This window comes from Echinops telfairi, unplaced genomic scaffold (genome assembly GCF_000313985.2).
Source record: "Echinops telfairi isolate 266 unplaced genomic scaffold, ASM31398v2 ScPeMD7_4225;HRSCAF=4972, whole genome shotgun sequence".
Lineage (NCBI taxonomy): Eukaryota > Metazoa > Chordata > Mammalia > Afrosoricida > Tenrecidae > Echinops > Echinops telfairi.
The window spans coordinates 7,274,727-7,290,570 of NW_022108124.1; the positions used below are offsets into that span (position 1 = coordinate 7,274,727).

Consider the following 15,844-nt stretch of genomic DNA (forward strand, 5'->3'; position numbering starts at 1 on the left):
CGTTCATGTTTACTATGATTCCAAAGAGGTTTTGTTGATGTCGATTGTATGAGGTTACGCCTGAAAGTTTGTAGAAAAATCCCATTACCTTTTAATTCCAATTTTACACCACGTTTTGGAAGCCCTCTTGGAGACACTGATGTTTTTAACACATTAGAAATGACAACTATATATGTTAGTTTGATTAGAAAGTAATTATATTGCTAATCAATTCATTTTAAAATAGCAGTGATGAACATTAACACAAATAACAATTTTTATGAAAATAAGTATTCTCCAAGATAAAATTTAGTGAGAATAATAGCATTGTTTCTTGTTTGTTTACTTACTAGAAAATCAGGTGGATTTTACCACTTGTTTTGCGTTTATATGTTGAAAAATGTTGGAATAGTTGAATTATATAAAGTGCCTGAAGTATGAACAAGTTCCATTCCCAAGAATGTCTTTAAATTGAATTTGTCTTTAAATTAAATTAGTTAGAGCTTGTAGCTAGCATTAATTAGTCAAATGTTTGTCTTCATATGTAGTATGTAGCCTACTTCTGTGCATTAAGACACTTCCACATACAGTACAACATCTTCAGCCAAGTAATGTTTTAGTGTGGGCCACAAGGTATCACCCATGTGTGATGAACCAGTGGGCAGACCTCAACATCTTAATACAGGATTTGCTATAGTTTAGTATGGGCTGTGCATAAATTTGATCTTTGTTAACTTGTATATGAAGCAATACCAGGCCTTAACAGAAAGCATACCAAGGGGGCACCTATGGTTCATGGAAAAACAGAATTAAAAGATAATGAAAAATTTCCATGAACTCTTTGAAAGTCCCCTCGTGTAGCTGGAAGCTTTTCAAATAAAAATTTGGATTTTTTGTTGCATGTATTATGCCAAACCTTGACAAGTATTTATTTTCTTAAGACATAATCACGATGTGGTATCTGAAATCATCCCAATACATTTTGTATTTTGTTACATTAGAATCCATTGGTCCCTCTTGCATTTAGAATGGATTTTAAAATTCAGGCATAAAAAAAATAAAATAAAATTCAGGCAGTCTTGCATTGATCTACCAGACCCTATGCCTTTCATGTATTTACACATGTAAATTATACAACATAAAGTTTCATTATTATTATTATTACCACTGATCTCATTGGAAGTGTGAGTTAAAATAAGCCTTTAAGCCCATGACTGATAGATTTCCCCAGAGATTCAGTTACCATTTGAAACGACATTTAGTGACGTTTTACGAAAGTGATGGTTCCACTTAGTTCATCTGGAAGAAGAAACCCCTGTGCTGAATTCCCCAGAGACAGTGAGTAGCTAGCCTCCACATCCAAGCTCATTTCACAATGCTCTCCTTTAAAACATGCTGTTTTGTTGATTATACACAGTAAAGCATTCATTCAACGGCTTCTACCTCTGTAATTCAGTGGTGTTGATTAGACGCCGAGTGCTACAACCATTCTCACCCTCATTTTCAGTCGTTCCTTGGCTGTTCACATAGTCACTGTTCGTGAAGTTTCGACTTAACCTGTCAAAATATCGTCACTTGGATCCCATATCCAAAGGAGAAACCAAACCCACTTCCATCGAATGATCCCGGCTCACGGCTGTCCTGCCTGGTCTCTCACCCTGCCGTCTTTGTGCGAGCAGGTGTGGTAACTTTCTCCCACAGAGCAGCTGGTGGTTTTGAACACTGACCTTGCATTGGCAGTGCCACCAGGGCTCCTTGGATCCCACAGAGCTAGTTCTACAAAGAACATTCAGATCATAGCGATTTTTTTTTTTAACCAGTTAAAGTAAAATTTGTTTGGTTTTAAGAAGACTTACTAAGGGTAGTTTTAGTTATGAAGATTATCTGAGGGCAGTATTAGGGGTTAGCTAGCAGCCTTGGCTCCAGAAAATATGGACTCCACGAGAATTTGAAATTCCTTTCTGCCTTTTATCCCCTTAAGTCAGGTTCTTTTCTAGACTCAGGAAAATGCTCAGTAATGGAAGCTTGGAAGCATGCAGGTCTTAATTCTGCCAAAGGAGACACTTGTGATGGAGACAATTGGCAAACATTTCATATTTTTCTCTTTCTGCCTATCCTTGTTCTCGCTCTAGTGCTCCCGTTGACTAGAGACCAGTGGTGCTTGTAAGCTTTTAAGACCCTCGGCACTACTCAGCAAACTAGGAAGTGGACCAGAAACCTTCAGTTAATGCTTTCATTTCTTTGTAAATTGTGCTGTAAACCGTGATTATAATATAGTTCATCACTGAATACATATGTTAGTTTTTACTAGAATTGTGGTAGTTTTGTATTTTTTAAGAAGATCTTAGCTACCATCCAGCTTAATACCCCCATCCCACTCCCAAATAGCAGAAGAGAAATTGAGGTTCACATTTATGAAGCAGCTCATCATAAGTCTCCATAGAAATAATGATGTTGCTAATGTCAGTTGTGCATTTAAATCAAAGTTGTGCCATCGCGTTGTGGATACTGCTTTCTACTCTTCAGTCTAAGAGCTTTACTAAGAACCTCAATTAGGACTCAAAGTTAGTGTTTCTTTTCATCTCTACACAGTAGCCCTAGTGGTACCATGGTTAAAGCATTTGAGGGCTAACCAAAAGGCTAGACCTCAACATCCACCCCATGGAAAAAGATGTGGCAGTGTGCATCTGTCAATCTTGTAAGCCCTCTGGGGCAGATATACTCTGCCCTACAGGGTGATAGTGAGTTAGAATCAGCTTACCAGAAGTGGGTTTGCTGTTTGGGTGGTATCAACAGATCGATGGCAAATGTTTGTGTATAAAAATAACTCTTACTTCACAAGCTGTACAATAAACAGGAGACGGGTTAGATTTAACACCAGGCTTTAGTTTCCTGGTCCCTGGTGTAGCTCCCAACTAAAACAAATGACTCACGTCAATCAGAAGCTCAGTTATTAATGAATAATTGATTTGATGTATCATTTTCTTATGTCTTTTATGTGTAAGGCACCGTACTAATTGATGTTGAATGGATTCTGACTTATCAATAACAAATCCACTGCCATCCAGTCTATTTTGACTCATAGTAACCCTAATAAGCACCACCATATGTGGTAGGTGTTTGAATACGGCTTAATGAGATAGGCATTTTTGTTTTCCAATTCTTTAAGTTTCCTATTTCCTGGAGATGTCCATCTGAGATATGACTGGTTTTCAAGTCTTTTGATGCACTTTTATTCACCAATAATGACCATTCTTTAACCACTACAAGATCCAGTATCCTATAGTGGCCTATATGAGTCTGCCTATTCAACAGAAGTAAATATTGTTACATTCCAACCCTAAAATAGCAGCTAGTACATGAATGGGTAGATGTGCAAGCTGAATGGATGTGGGGAGAGAGCGGGAGGATACCCACAAGTGTAGACACACGTTTGACAGAGTATCTGTAACTGTGCAAAAATAGCCATGGATGGAGTGAAGCATACAAGGGGCAGAGCTATGAAAACTTATTGGACATAACCAAACACCTTGATGGAACAAGTTGCTAAGCCTGGGTGCTCAGGACCATAGTCTAAGGGACACTAAGGTCAGTTGGCATAACATAGTCCACAAAGGCAATGCTCAACTTTGTGAGTAGTTACTAGTATCTTAAAAGGCAGTGAACAGCCATCTAAAAAGGGAATAGCAGCAACTGAGGTGTCTTCCTATCAGAAGGAAAGAAGAGTGGCTAAAATTGATGACAAGGGAATTATGAGTTCAGTTACTGGACCATGTAAACATTGATCTCCAGGACCAGAAGAGCTAGATGGCACCCAACTACCACTACCGACTGCTCTGAAAGGGATTACGGATCACATTAGAAAGCCCCAGATACAGTGGGAGAAGAAGAACAGAACTCAACATCTTAACAGTCAGGCTTGCTGGTCTTGCTAGAGATTGGTTCAATCCCAATATAACCCAAGACCGGAGTTGCCAACTCATAGTGATCATGTCACATGGGGCAGAAACTGTCCCAGTGGGTTTCTGAGACTGTAACTCTTTATGGGAGTACAAAGCAGCTCCGTCTTTCTCTCAAGGAGTGGCTGGTGGATTTGAACTGCTGACCTTGTGGTTAGCAGCCTAATTTATAACCACTACTCACCCAGAGCTCCTAAAGGAGGAGAGTAAGACTTACAGAGGTACACATAGGCCTTAGAGTAATCAACCATGGAAGACAGTAAGACTTACGCAGGTATGCACAGGCCTTAGAGTAATCCACCATTTGAGATTAAAGGGATGGCATTTACTCAAGGACAAAGTTTAGAAGGACAAGGAAAGAAAGAAGAATGGAAACAGGCATCACAGGGAGGAAGGAGGATAAATGGTGGTATGTTAGGGGGATTGCAGTTAATGGCACGGAACAAAAAGGGTATGAATTGGTGAAAAGAAACCTGATCTGCTTTTGTAAGCCTTTACCCAATTCAAATTAAAAAACAACAACAGAAGTTCGGCGTGATTGAGACCATACCATTCCGCTTCCTTATTTTCCAAATCAGGGAAGAACCTCATGTCACTGGTATAAAGTCCTACAGGCTAGGGCAGAGCTAGACAGAGTGAGACTTGCAGTCGTACTATCTCTAACACGCTATCTTTAATGTGCTCCTTAGCACCCCGAATGAAGGGAAAACAGTAATTTAGGAATTTCTCCTTGCTAAATTATACTTTAATTTCTTAAGATCCAGCAATTTTGTTTAGCGTTAATCTGATAACAAAACAACAACCAAAAATTTCAAAGCACAGAGCTTGCCAGTAAGAATCAAGACTCAAGAAAGAACACCACTATTATGTAAGATGTGCATATTGATTGTCAAGGACATTCGCAGGAAAATTATCTTTCAGATAAAGTGTATTGCTGAAGAAGACTTTAAAACCAAGTTAGCAACTCATCCACGTGTACATTTTAAACACACAAAAGCGATAAAACCCAAGATTGCTAGGTTCTAATTATTAATATTTTAATTTGGTAGAAAATTAAGAGCATTGATTTTGTTGGTGGTGGTGGGAAGCTGCTGCCCCCGAGAGTGGTTTCAGGGAGGATAGAACATCTGTGGGCAGACTACGAAATACTAACGTGTCATCACGTCATGCTCTTCTTTGCTGTATCTAGAAGTATCGGATAGCTGCCCAAGCCACCAAATCTCCCTGCCATCAAGGTGGCTCTGCCGCACTCTGGCTCTAACGACAGACTATAACTTCTCCTTGATGCTGTCCTAGCAGAGAGTCTCATCTTTCTCCTTGGAAGCAGCGAGTCATGGTTAGTACCCTGAAGCCTAATCAGGGTTCTAAAAGATTGAGATAAGTTTGCAAAGAGGTAGATGCTAGCCATTGTGAAATTGTCAGTATTGTTAGAGTTCTCAAGTGATTAAAAGAACAATTATTAAGATTTTTGTTGACGTATTACAGGATTTTGCTAATGGGTAAGTTGATGAAATTGTCTTCCCTACTCCATCTCGATCCCTTCTCCCATTTTTTTCAGTCATCAGGGTGTTTTGTAGTCAGAAAGTCCACCATTTCACAGGAAGGCTCAGTGTGTCTTGGTTCCCGCAGGCAGGATAACGTGACCGTTCACTGTGATAACCCGTGGGCAGCATGGCCGCAGAGAACTGTGCCTGGCTTCACAGCAGGCCGAGGTCGCGGACTCAGCAAATAACCGATTGTGATAGATGATCCTGTGAGGTTCAGAAGCGGTTACATAGCAGAGTGTGGGCTGTAGGGATGTGTGTGGAGAGCATAGGTAAGTGGCAGTAGGTGACCCGGGCAGTGACAGCCTGGACTGTGTGTGATGGTCCTGCAGACGTAAGTGGTGGTTTGGAATTGGCAGCTTCTAACTGCCTAGTGCTGAAAGAATCTTGGCTCTTGACGGTGCTTACATTATTGTACCGTACACATCGCAATACCCATTTTTTTGCATTGCTAAAAACCATTTGTATTTGAATAACAAAAAGCATAGATCTATACATCGAAATGTTTTCATGGGTCAGTTCTGCCACGAGGAAGATAACACTCAACGAGGAAGACAATACTAAACGGGAATCAAATAGCGTGTCTAATAGGTAGCATTTAACAGATGCTCAATCAAAGCAAATATATTTTCCCTTTATTTCCTTAGCATCCAAATTAATGAGAAGCAGTTAATTCATAGGTAAGAGCAAAGGTAGGAACTTGGTATACAGTTCAGAAATTTTGAATTAAAAGAAAAATTAGCGTCTCTGACATTGCGCCTATTTTACAGCACTCTGTAAGCCACCTCCTCCATTTTATTTCCTTTGCAGACCGACCCCAGTGTCAGTCTGTGCTGCTTAGTTTTCCGTACAACTCTGTTCAAATGGAAATTAAATAATTCTTTTGGATAATTGTTGATTCATTATCTTTTTTCCCCTTTGGTTTTTGGGAGGCTCTTGGTTTTCCTTTCTAGGTCCCGTCTCCCCCCCCCCCACACACACACACACACACGTTCTTCTTCCTCCTGAGGTGTAGGAATGGCGTGGGTCCTTTGGTTTTTTTTCAGCTGTGTCAAAGCAAAAACCAAATTCATTGTCCTGGGGTCTGGTCTTAGAGACCAGGTCGAATAGAACTGTTAGAATTCTCAGAACAGTTAGAAAGTAGTAGCAGCTGCTGCCGACGTGATTTTAAGGCGTTTAGCAGCAATTACAAGTAGTCACAATAGCAGCAAGAACTGATCCTGCTAGCTGTATTCTAGGCTTTAGACTTAAGTTCTGAGTTTATATTACCATATAGACTCGAGTATAAGCCGACTTAAATATCAGCCGAGGCACCTAATTGTACCACAAAAACCACTAAAATGTGCTGAAGAAACTCGGCTTATACACAAGTATGTAGGTAGTTCATTTAATCTTTGCAGTAATCCCCCCCCCCCCAATCAGTATGAAAGGCATGATTATATTTGTTAGGGGCTATCCAATAGGTTCGGACCCATAGCAACCCCATCCGTGTAGGACAGACTGAAGCACTGCACAGCCCCGCCCCACCCTTGCAATTGTTCCCGTGCCCGGGGCCCATTGTTGTAAACACAGTGTCAGCCCGTCTCGTCGAGAGCCTGCCTCCTTTCGCTGCTCTTCCACTTTACCAAGCTTCATATATATATATATGAAACGTAAGATAAATGAAGTAATTTGACCAAAGCCTCCCATATATGATGGGATGATGATGGAGGTCAGATACCAGTTTTGTCCATCCATCTTCAAAGAGGTTCTCAGTTTCAGTGGACAGAGTTTGTAGGAGGGATTCTCTACTTTTTAATCTTTGTAGTCTTAGCATCATTTATTAAAAAAACAAACAGAACAACCACTGATATTCAGGACGTGTTTTGTTTAAATAGTGGAATGGGTGTGTAAATCCAGAAATTTGTTGCCACAGTCTACTTGTTGGTGGAGAAATAGATGCCTGTTGGTACTCTGGATTTGAATGCAGAGAACTTCCATAAACTTGCTATGCTCTCTCGTCTGCCAGTCTTCTCTTACTCTGTATCTTGGAGATTCAGCTCGTCTCTCTATAACAATGTTCCTATCTTTGGTAGATAGGCTGAAGTCGGACCTCCCACGGAATTGATAACATCTTGTTTGCTGATCGGTCACCTCTTTAGGTTGCAGGCTTGTTGAGGGCAAGGTTTTTCAGTCCACGTTCTGAAATAGTAATAGAGGCAATAACAGCCCAAACCCACCGCCGGTGAGATGATTTATACTCACAGCAGTGCTGTACTGGAAGACAAAGCAGAATGCTCCATAGAGTTTGAAAATCTGTACCCAGGCAGGGAGCAGGCAGACACATCATTTTCCTGTGGAGCAGCGGGGTGCTTTAACCACTGTGCCAGCAGGGTTTCCTCGATAAGACAATGGCCTAAGGAGATATTTTATGTCCTTTGACAGTTTCACTCTTAAACCATGGCAGGAGCATTTAATGGGATTGTTATTTTGTAAATCTAATATTTGGGCTCTTGTGAGTTAATACTTTTAGACCTGCGCATAGAAAATTAAAAATGGGTTTCGCCCTTTTTATTTATTTATTTGACAAAGTAACCCAGTGTGTTCAAGATTGAATTATTTGACAATTCTTTGCCTATATTAAAGCATTTTATTTTAACATCGGATTCCCTTTAGTGCCTTTTAATATTTTCCTTTTTCTATTTTGGTCAAACAGCTGCAGACATTGTAGACGTATGTAAAGATGGATTTCTATCTTGTTACAATCTTGATACTATTTTTAAAATCGTTGCTTATGCTATGAACAAAGACGTTTTTATTAATGAAGTTAAACATTTCTAATGTTTCACCAAGGGGTGGCATTTTGGCAGTATTAGAACCAAGATTGCCATTTTCCTGTTCTTTTTGTTCTAGTAATATGCATCTGGGGAATATTCCCGGTTCTGAGGGATGTTCAGAAATGTACGTCTACCAAAATGGAGCTGGGCTGAGAGCACCCTCAAGTATTAATTTTCTCCTCTCAGTCTTAAGAATGAAACGAAAATCATCTAACAAACATGTGTAACTCGTATCTCTTGTGCAGTATATGCTACTGCACATCATGAAGGGGCCGTGGTTAAGCCCTGGGCTCCTCGCCAGAAGGCCAGCAGTTGAGACCCAGCAGCCCTCTGGGTAAAACGATGGGGTGGTCTGTTTGTGTCAGACATTGACAGCCGCAGCAGCACCGTGGGGCATTTCTCCTCCATCCACTCCTGGGCAGTGGGTGGGTTCTTTGTGGACCAAATTTGTAAGATAAGGTAAACTTTTAAAAAAAGATAAAGTAATTCAGATTATATATTTGACTTTCCACCACACAGTTTCCAGAGCGCTAAACTGTGTGCAGAAGATAAGATTTTAAAATGAGAATTCTTCTTGTTTCTTTCCCTCTATCTGTAATTATTTCAGTCTCCCCTACACCCCCCACCCCCTCCCCCCCAGTCACTTAAACTTAAAATCATGTGAACTAGGTCATCTTTGGACACTGACTCGCTCCAGGAATGGAATGAGGTCACAAAATGATATGGTAACTGTACCGGTGGAGGCAGCAGACAGAAATAGTCTTGGATGTATACAAGTAGCAACTCGGAAATGGAAATGTGTGGAGCAGCTGCTGTCCAGTCGTGTGTGTGTGTGTGTGTGTGTGTGTGTGTGTGTGTGTGTATGTAACCGGATGCTGTGATTCCGAGGATGCATGCTGTCCATTGTTGACTAAATCATAGATGAACTGCTAATCCTGTGTGTTTGTTTTTTACTATGATCAGCGGATATACTCTCAAATTTAATTTTTTTCATTTGCTTGAAGTTTTATTGACATACAATTCACATGCCATGCAATTCACCGACACGCTCAACTTTAGAACATTTCCATGCAGGCCTGGTTCACAGCACTTTCATGGCCTGCAACGCAGTTTTGACTCTCCCTCGTGTCCAGCGCTGCGCTTCTCCATCGGGGCACATGTATTTAGGGAAGATGTGAGGGGACTAGTAGGCCCTTCTCTCCAGAAATGTCACACGTAGCTCAGATTGACCACAGCTTTGGAACACCTCTGAAATTCGAAAATTTCACCATTGCTCCTTAAAGCTTCCTTTGACTGCCAGAAACTTGACTTACAGCACCAAAACCAGTGGAATAACTTTGAAGGTTAACCAGTTCACAACAATTTGAACTTGTAAGAACCTTGCTGTTTTACTTGCTGAAAACTCACTCACTCACTCACTCACTCACTCACTCACTCACTCACTCACTCACCACCACTGCCATTGAGGCGATGCTGACCCATAGTGACCTCCCCTCTGGGTTTCTGAGACTGTCACTTGTTTTATGGGAGTAGAAAGCCCAGTCTTTCCCCCCCAAGGAGCTGCTGGTGGTTTTGAACTGCTAACCAGGAAGATCGCAGTCCAATACTGAACCACTACAAGGCTCTATATCTATACTCTCTCTCTCTCTCTCTCTCTCTCTCTCTCTCGCTCTGTCTCCCTCCGCGCCCCGGCCCCCCCCCCCCCAAATTGACTGGTTATTATCTGCAGTATTCACGTTCTATAAAGTTAACAGTGACCTTCTGCTTTTAGTGGGAATTACAGGGTTAGGTCCCTGTGGGCCTCTGGTCATAACATTGCCATCAACTAATTCGTACCTAATTTTTTTTATGTCTTTATGTTTAGAGACACCTAACACTTTATATAGTTGATTCACTGACATTGAATTCAGGGCCAACAGCACTACAGCTCAAGACTGAACAAAGTTTACCTAGAACACCCATTCTTTTTGTAAGATGTATCAAGCTCTTCTTGTATTTAGAGAACACTAAGCAGCACTACGATAGGGGCTGATTTCAACCCCCCCCCCCAAAATAAAACAGCAAACCCTATTTACTGACTGCCTTCAAGCCGATTCCCACTTACAGTGACAGTACAGCAGGGGTTCTCCACCTTCCTCGTGCCGTGGCCCTTTCATAGTTTCTCATGTTGTGTGACCCCCAACCATAAAATTATTTTCGTTGCTACTTCATCACTGTCATCTTGCTACTGTTATGAAACGGGCGACCCCTGTGAAAGGGTCACTTGACCCCCAAAGGGGATGGAGGCCCACAGGTTGAGAACCACTGAGGCAGACCTTCCTGTGTGGGTTTCTGAGGTGGTTAGTCTTTACAGAAGTAGAAAACCTTGTCTTTCTCCCATGGAGCAGCTGGTGGTTTTGAACTCACCAGCCTTGAGAGTAGCAGCCCAACTTGTAACTCCTTCGCCACCAGGCCCCCTTGGGGAATTCAACAAAACACAAACATGTGAAAAAGGTGTCACGACCCAGAGAGTAAGGGGGTCCCCGGTGGTGTTGGGTACAGCCCTGGTAGGAAGTATTGGACACAGGTTTGCGGTTCAAACCCACCAGCTGCTCCGTGGCAGGGAAGTTGAGGCTGTCTGCCCCATAAAGATTTACAGCCTTGGAAATCCCATAGAGCGTGGCTATGAATCGGAATCCACTTGGTGGCAGTTGGTGGCTTTTTGGCTGACAGTGAGGAGGAGACGGGTTGATATTGTGAACGCCGAAAGAGTAAGGCAGAGCATCCCCTGTTTTAGACTTCAGCTGGGAGCTTGCACGCCAGGCAAACTCACACTTTGACTGATAGGTATACATGTGAATGACTGTGAAAGTATTTTGGTCTCTTTAATTTCTGGAAACCCTAAAAATCAAATTGTCATGAATTGTTCCCCAGACAAACAGAAGCAATAAACCAGTGAGCTAAAATAGCATAGCTATTTTTGAATGACTTAAACTCGCTCATGTTATGATTTCACTTCTTAAAATTTCAAATTGGTTGCTTTGTTTTTTAAATCTTTGAGAGGCCTTCAAACGGTAGTTACGTTCCCACTCTGTGCCATCCTTCTGTGCCCTGTTGGGCTGAAATTAACTTGTTGCCAATGATTTATGTGTTTGTGGGGTTTTGTTTTTGAGAGGGGGCAGACAAACATATTCCCACAATCCTCGTGCTTGTGGATCAGGATAAAGGTTGAATAAAATCTCCTCCACACCATGTATCAGTTTATGTCCCATAGACAGGAAGTTCTGGGCCCAAGACTGGAGCGTTTACCATAATCGCTCTGTTAGGTGTATACTAGCCATTCAGGTAATGTAAAAACTGAAATTTTACCATAATCATCAGACTTTGTTAGTGATCATTCAGGTGATGTGAGATTAACTGTACACGTTGAGTTCCATTTTGGGGGGTAATAACCCTGTTATGAGGATATTGTGTTAATCTGTCTTCAGCGGTTTTCATCTCAGTAAGTGATCATATCATGCATCCGGTCATCCAGAAAAGAAACTTTGGTTTCTCCTCCATTTCTTAAGTACCTTCCATCCCCAGTAACTTCGTCCTCGTTCCCCCGTCACCGCACAGGCTGCTCTCATAGCCTCTTGCGTTGCTGAAGCACCCTCTTGTTGTGTGACTCCCTTACCGGAGTGGAGTACCCTTCCGAGCGGTTTTCACATTAGACAGAATGATCTTTTTGCATTGTAACTCTATTGAAAACCGACCACTAAATCCCTTTTCTCTGAGGACCCTTCAGAATAGGGTCCTTACGTGGATTTCAAGCCCTGCTTTCTTCTCTTGCTTCTGGTTTCCTTAAACCTCCAGCAGTTGTCCTCACTCAACCTTTCCACCCACTTCCTGCTCCCCCCCATCCCTCCCCCAAATGTTCTCGACCACACCCATGCTCACCACAGCCATTCCAGTGCCTACCCCAAGGACACTTCCTCTACGATGTATTCCTAGACTACTCAATGAGGCCAGGACTTCCTCTGTGTGTTTCCATTGGAAAATTATCATTCGCTTTTATTTTTCTTCCTTTCTGAACTGTAAGCTTGATGAGTGTGTAGTCATCACTTTTTCACAGCTTCGGGCTGTAGCAATTCTTGGCACTTGATAACTCCCTCCTTTGCTTTTAAAATATGTATCACATAAAAAGATGCATGCACTGCCAGGCCCATCCATCCACCAAGGCCCAAATTACACTGTTAGAGACCCTCTTTTACTGAATAAATGTACATCTATCATTACCTTTCCAATTTAAATGTCCAGGAGTAACATTTTACCAGAACATGCCCCATGCATTTGTTGACGGATTCTTTGTAGCGCCTTTTTGCACCAGAGTCAGAAGTCAATGGTTGCAACAAAGATTATAGTACTGCCGGGCGAGACATAGACTACTAACCTTTCTGACCCATTCCAGAAAAATGTACTGATCTCGTCTTTACATCACTTCTTGATAGGAGAATGGACAAATAGAAGTAGATATTGCCAGGCCATGTCCAAGCGTTCCCATCCCTGCCTACTCTGCAATTAAGATAGAAGTGTGTCCTGTAAGAGAATAGCATTTGAGTTTCGGCAACTATATTCCCACCTCGCTACCTCATACAGTTCTGGGGTATTTTGTTTCTGTTTTTAAACTTATGTACAGCAGATTAGACATCGACAAAATAGAGTGTTAATATTTTGCCAAGCTAGATAAGAGCTAGGCAGCTCGCTGTTTCCTCTGTGCTGTTCAGTCCTGCAACCCAGTTTGATTCAAAAGAAATCTTTTCCTAAATAACGATATATTTGATTTTTTCAAGCGTCTCTCCCCTCCCCCGCCCTAAGTTCAGGAGAAGCAGAACAACCTTTTATGTTGTATTAAAATATGATGCTGAAAAAAATGATGCTGAAAGCCCTCTTAAAAGTTTTTAATAATTTTTGCCAGTATGCTATCTTGCAGAAAAGTCAAGTGAACCATGTTTTGGTTATAATCGCCTCACTAATTATTAGCTCTAACTTTATTTGTTAGGGTTGTCATAAGAAAATACAGAACCTTTATATCATTTAATAAAATCAAGTTGATTTTACAACATTGTTTACATTTTGTCTAAACATTTTATTGAGAAAATACTTAATGAACTTTGTTTTATTTTTAGGGTTATATCCTGTGTTGTGACCTCATGGTTTAAGTGGGAATAAAGATGAGTATAAGCAGTGATGAGGTCAACTTCTTGGTATATAGATACTTGCAAGAGTCAGGTGAGTACTTTTCTAAAGTAAAATAGGCCTCAAATTATTTTCATATCCTAAAAATACCCTTTTATGCACTTGAAATTTGTATCAGTCCAAACTGTGGAGTTCTGTCTGTTTCCTTAACGTCTGGACTGCTCGTTGAAAGCGATGTGTTGCTGCATGGTTTAACTCTCTGACTCTTTCAAATATGTTGGAACCATCTCAGGCAACTATTTGTAACAAAAGGTTTGACTTTCATGGTTCAGAAGCCACTCTGATAAGCACGGGGCCCATTGAACAGGGTTAGTTGGGATGTATAAATGCACACTCACCATTGTTTTGATAACATACAGTCAGAATCCTTAAATTAAACCTTATTGGTCCTAAAGTTTTAGTATTTAAGAATGCTTTCATAAGTGTTATTTCAATTGATTGAGTATATCCTTGACTGTATTCTTTATTTGGTGGGTGATAAGTAGAATGCTTATTTTATAAACAAAACCCAAACCCTCCTGGATTCCTAGATAAGTTAAGTAGATAGTCAGAAGATAAAGTGATATTGCAAGGTTAAAGTGGAAAAAATGTTAAAGAAAATATTAAGGTAGAAGGCAAACTATTGGGTGTGTATTGGGGTTGCAGGATCCTGAAAAAGATTCCCAATTGCAGTGTTAAGTGCAGATTATTTCCACGAGTTAAAATCATTTGGTCATTAAAAATATAGCCAAGCGATTGCCTTTTAGCAGTGAGCACCCAAACGTTGTTGAGTGTTTCCACAGCAGGGGGAGGCATGTGGTGCACAGAGAAACTGCGAGACTCGGATGCCTTTCCAGGTCTTGCAAATACTCTGTCCACAGTGGGCTCTCACTCTGTTAGTGAGTTTTCTCCCTCTGCCATGTGCCTGCCTTACCCAAGTGTTCTGACTCTCTCAAGTTTACTGTATTAATAAAAGACAATTTTGGTAGTGGTATGTGAGAGAGGACGGAAGAGTCAGAGTAGAGATCTGCTTTGTAGGATGGTAAAGATAAGGTGAACCTCAGTTCTTATCATAGCAGCAAGCTGGTTGTCCTTTCTAGCAGAGCAAGCTTTCGCATGCATGGCTTTAGGTCTGACGCCAGGCTGCCTGGATGCTTGCTCTCAGCTCTTCCCAGCTGTACCTGAGTTCAGAGCCTTTCCCTCCGGCTTTCTGCACGCTGCTCCTGTTTGGCCTGGAATAGCTTGGGGGAGACTGAGGCCAAAAGGGAAATGGAGGGAAGAAACCTGGTGTATATTCCCCCTTTTCCTTTACTGATATTGAAGGCATATTCCAAAAAAGTATCTCAGAGAATGGATTGAATAAGAGAATGTGATGAATAAAGCAAAAAACTAGTTACCTGTGATTGCAAATAGGAATTTGGAAATTGCTGTACAGTATTTGGGGGGTGGAGGATATAATTGGATTAAAATCAATTTGTGTCTTTTGCCTTTGCATCAGATCACTATTTAAGTCAGATTTGAAACTTTTGGACCCTGAAGCCAAAAATATTGTGAAGCATCAACGTCTGGGAAATGTTTGGTGGGTTATAATAGCAAATATTGAGGCAGGGTCATAAGAAGTTGCCGTTTTCTGGAGGTCAAGAAACAGCTGACGAGTTCAGCAGTGCTCTCTGGTCACCTTTTGTTGAATACAAATTGGGCCTGGTGAAGTTAGACGTGCTAATAAACGCTCAGATATTTATATTTCCAAACAGAAGCCTACAAACTTAATGTATTCTATTGCCACAGCAAGTACAATAAAATAACACTTGGGTGTTGATGGACTTCTGATAGAGTTGATTATGTAATAACGTTTTGTTCTCAGAAAAAAAAACACCCTTCTAAATGGCACGTTCTAAGGCATTTCATTTTGCAGTAAGACTATAGCAAGAATTATTTTAAAGGACTTTGTCAGGCTAGACTGATAATAAGTCTCCTATCATTGCACTCTCTTAGTTGTGTTCTGTTTAATCTTTGGCATACTCGGTAATTTGTATAATGTACTGGTGATGATGTATGACTTTAAGTCACACCACACAAAATGTGATCACCATCCCCTTCATAAAATTTACCTTATGATTTGCAGAGGAAAATTAGACTCAGCTGACATTTTTATTTATGGTAGTTTTTTAGGAATGCAGCTTGCCCTAGATTTAGGTATTGCCTACACAGTTTGACATTTGTATCAGAATCATTCTGAGAACATCAAGTAAGGCCCAAGAATCTGCATACTGTAAATGTCCCCTTAAGTACAATGAAGGTTGGAAAACCATTGGCTTATATTAGTTGTATTACAATTCGAACTGGACAA

The 15,844-nt window shown here is 41.0% G+C and overlaps 1 protein-coding gene across 2 annotated transcripts in view; it reads left to right on the plus strand.

Annotated features, from left to right (window-relative positions):
- The window catches only part of TBL1XR1 (TBL1X receptor 1), a 179,546-nt gene that overhangs the window by 120,893 nt on the left and 42,809 nt on the right, over positions 1–15,844 (plus strand). For both annotated transcript variants that reach the window (XM_045294981.1, XM_004708592.2), the window contains one exon: positions 13,446–13,548. In XM_045294981.1, the coding sequence (XP_045150916.1) occupies positions 13,491–13,548 (58 nt within the window). In that variant the 5' untranslated portion in view covers positions 13,446–13,490. The remainder of the gene's footprint in view (positions 1–13,445; positions 13,549–15,844) is intronic.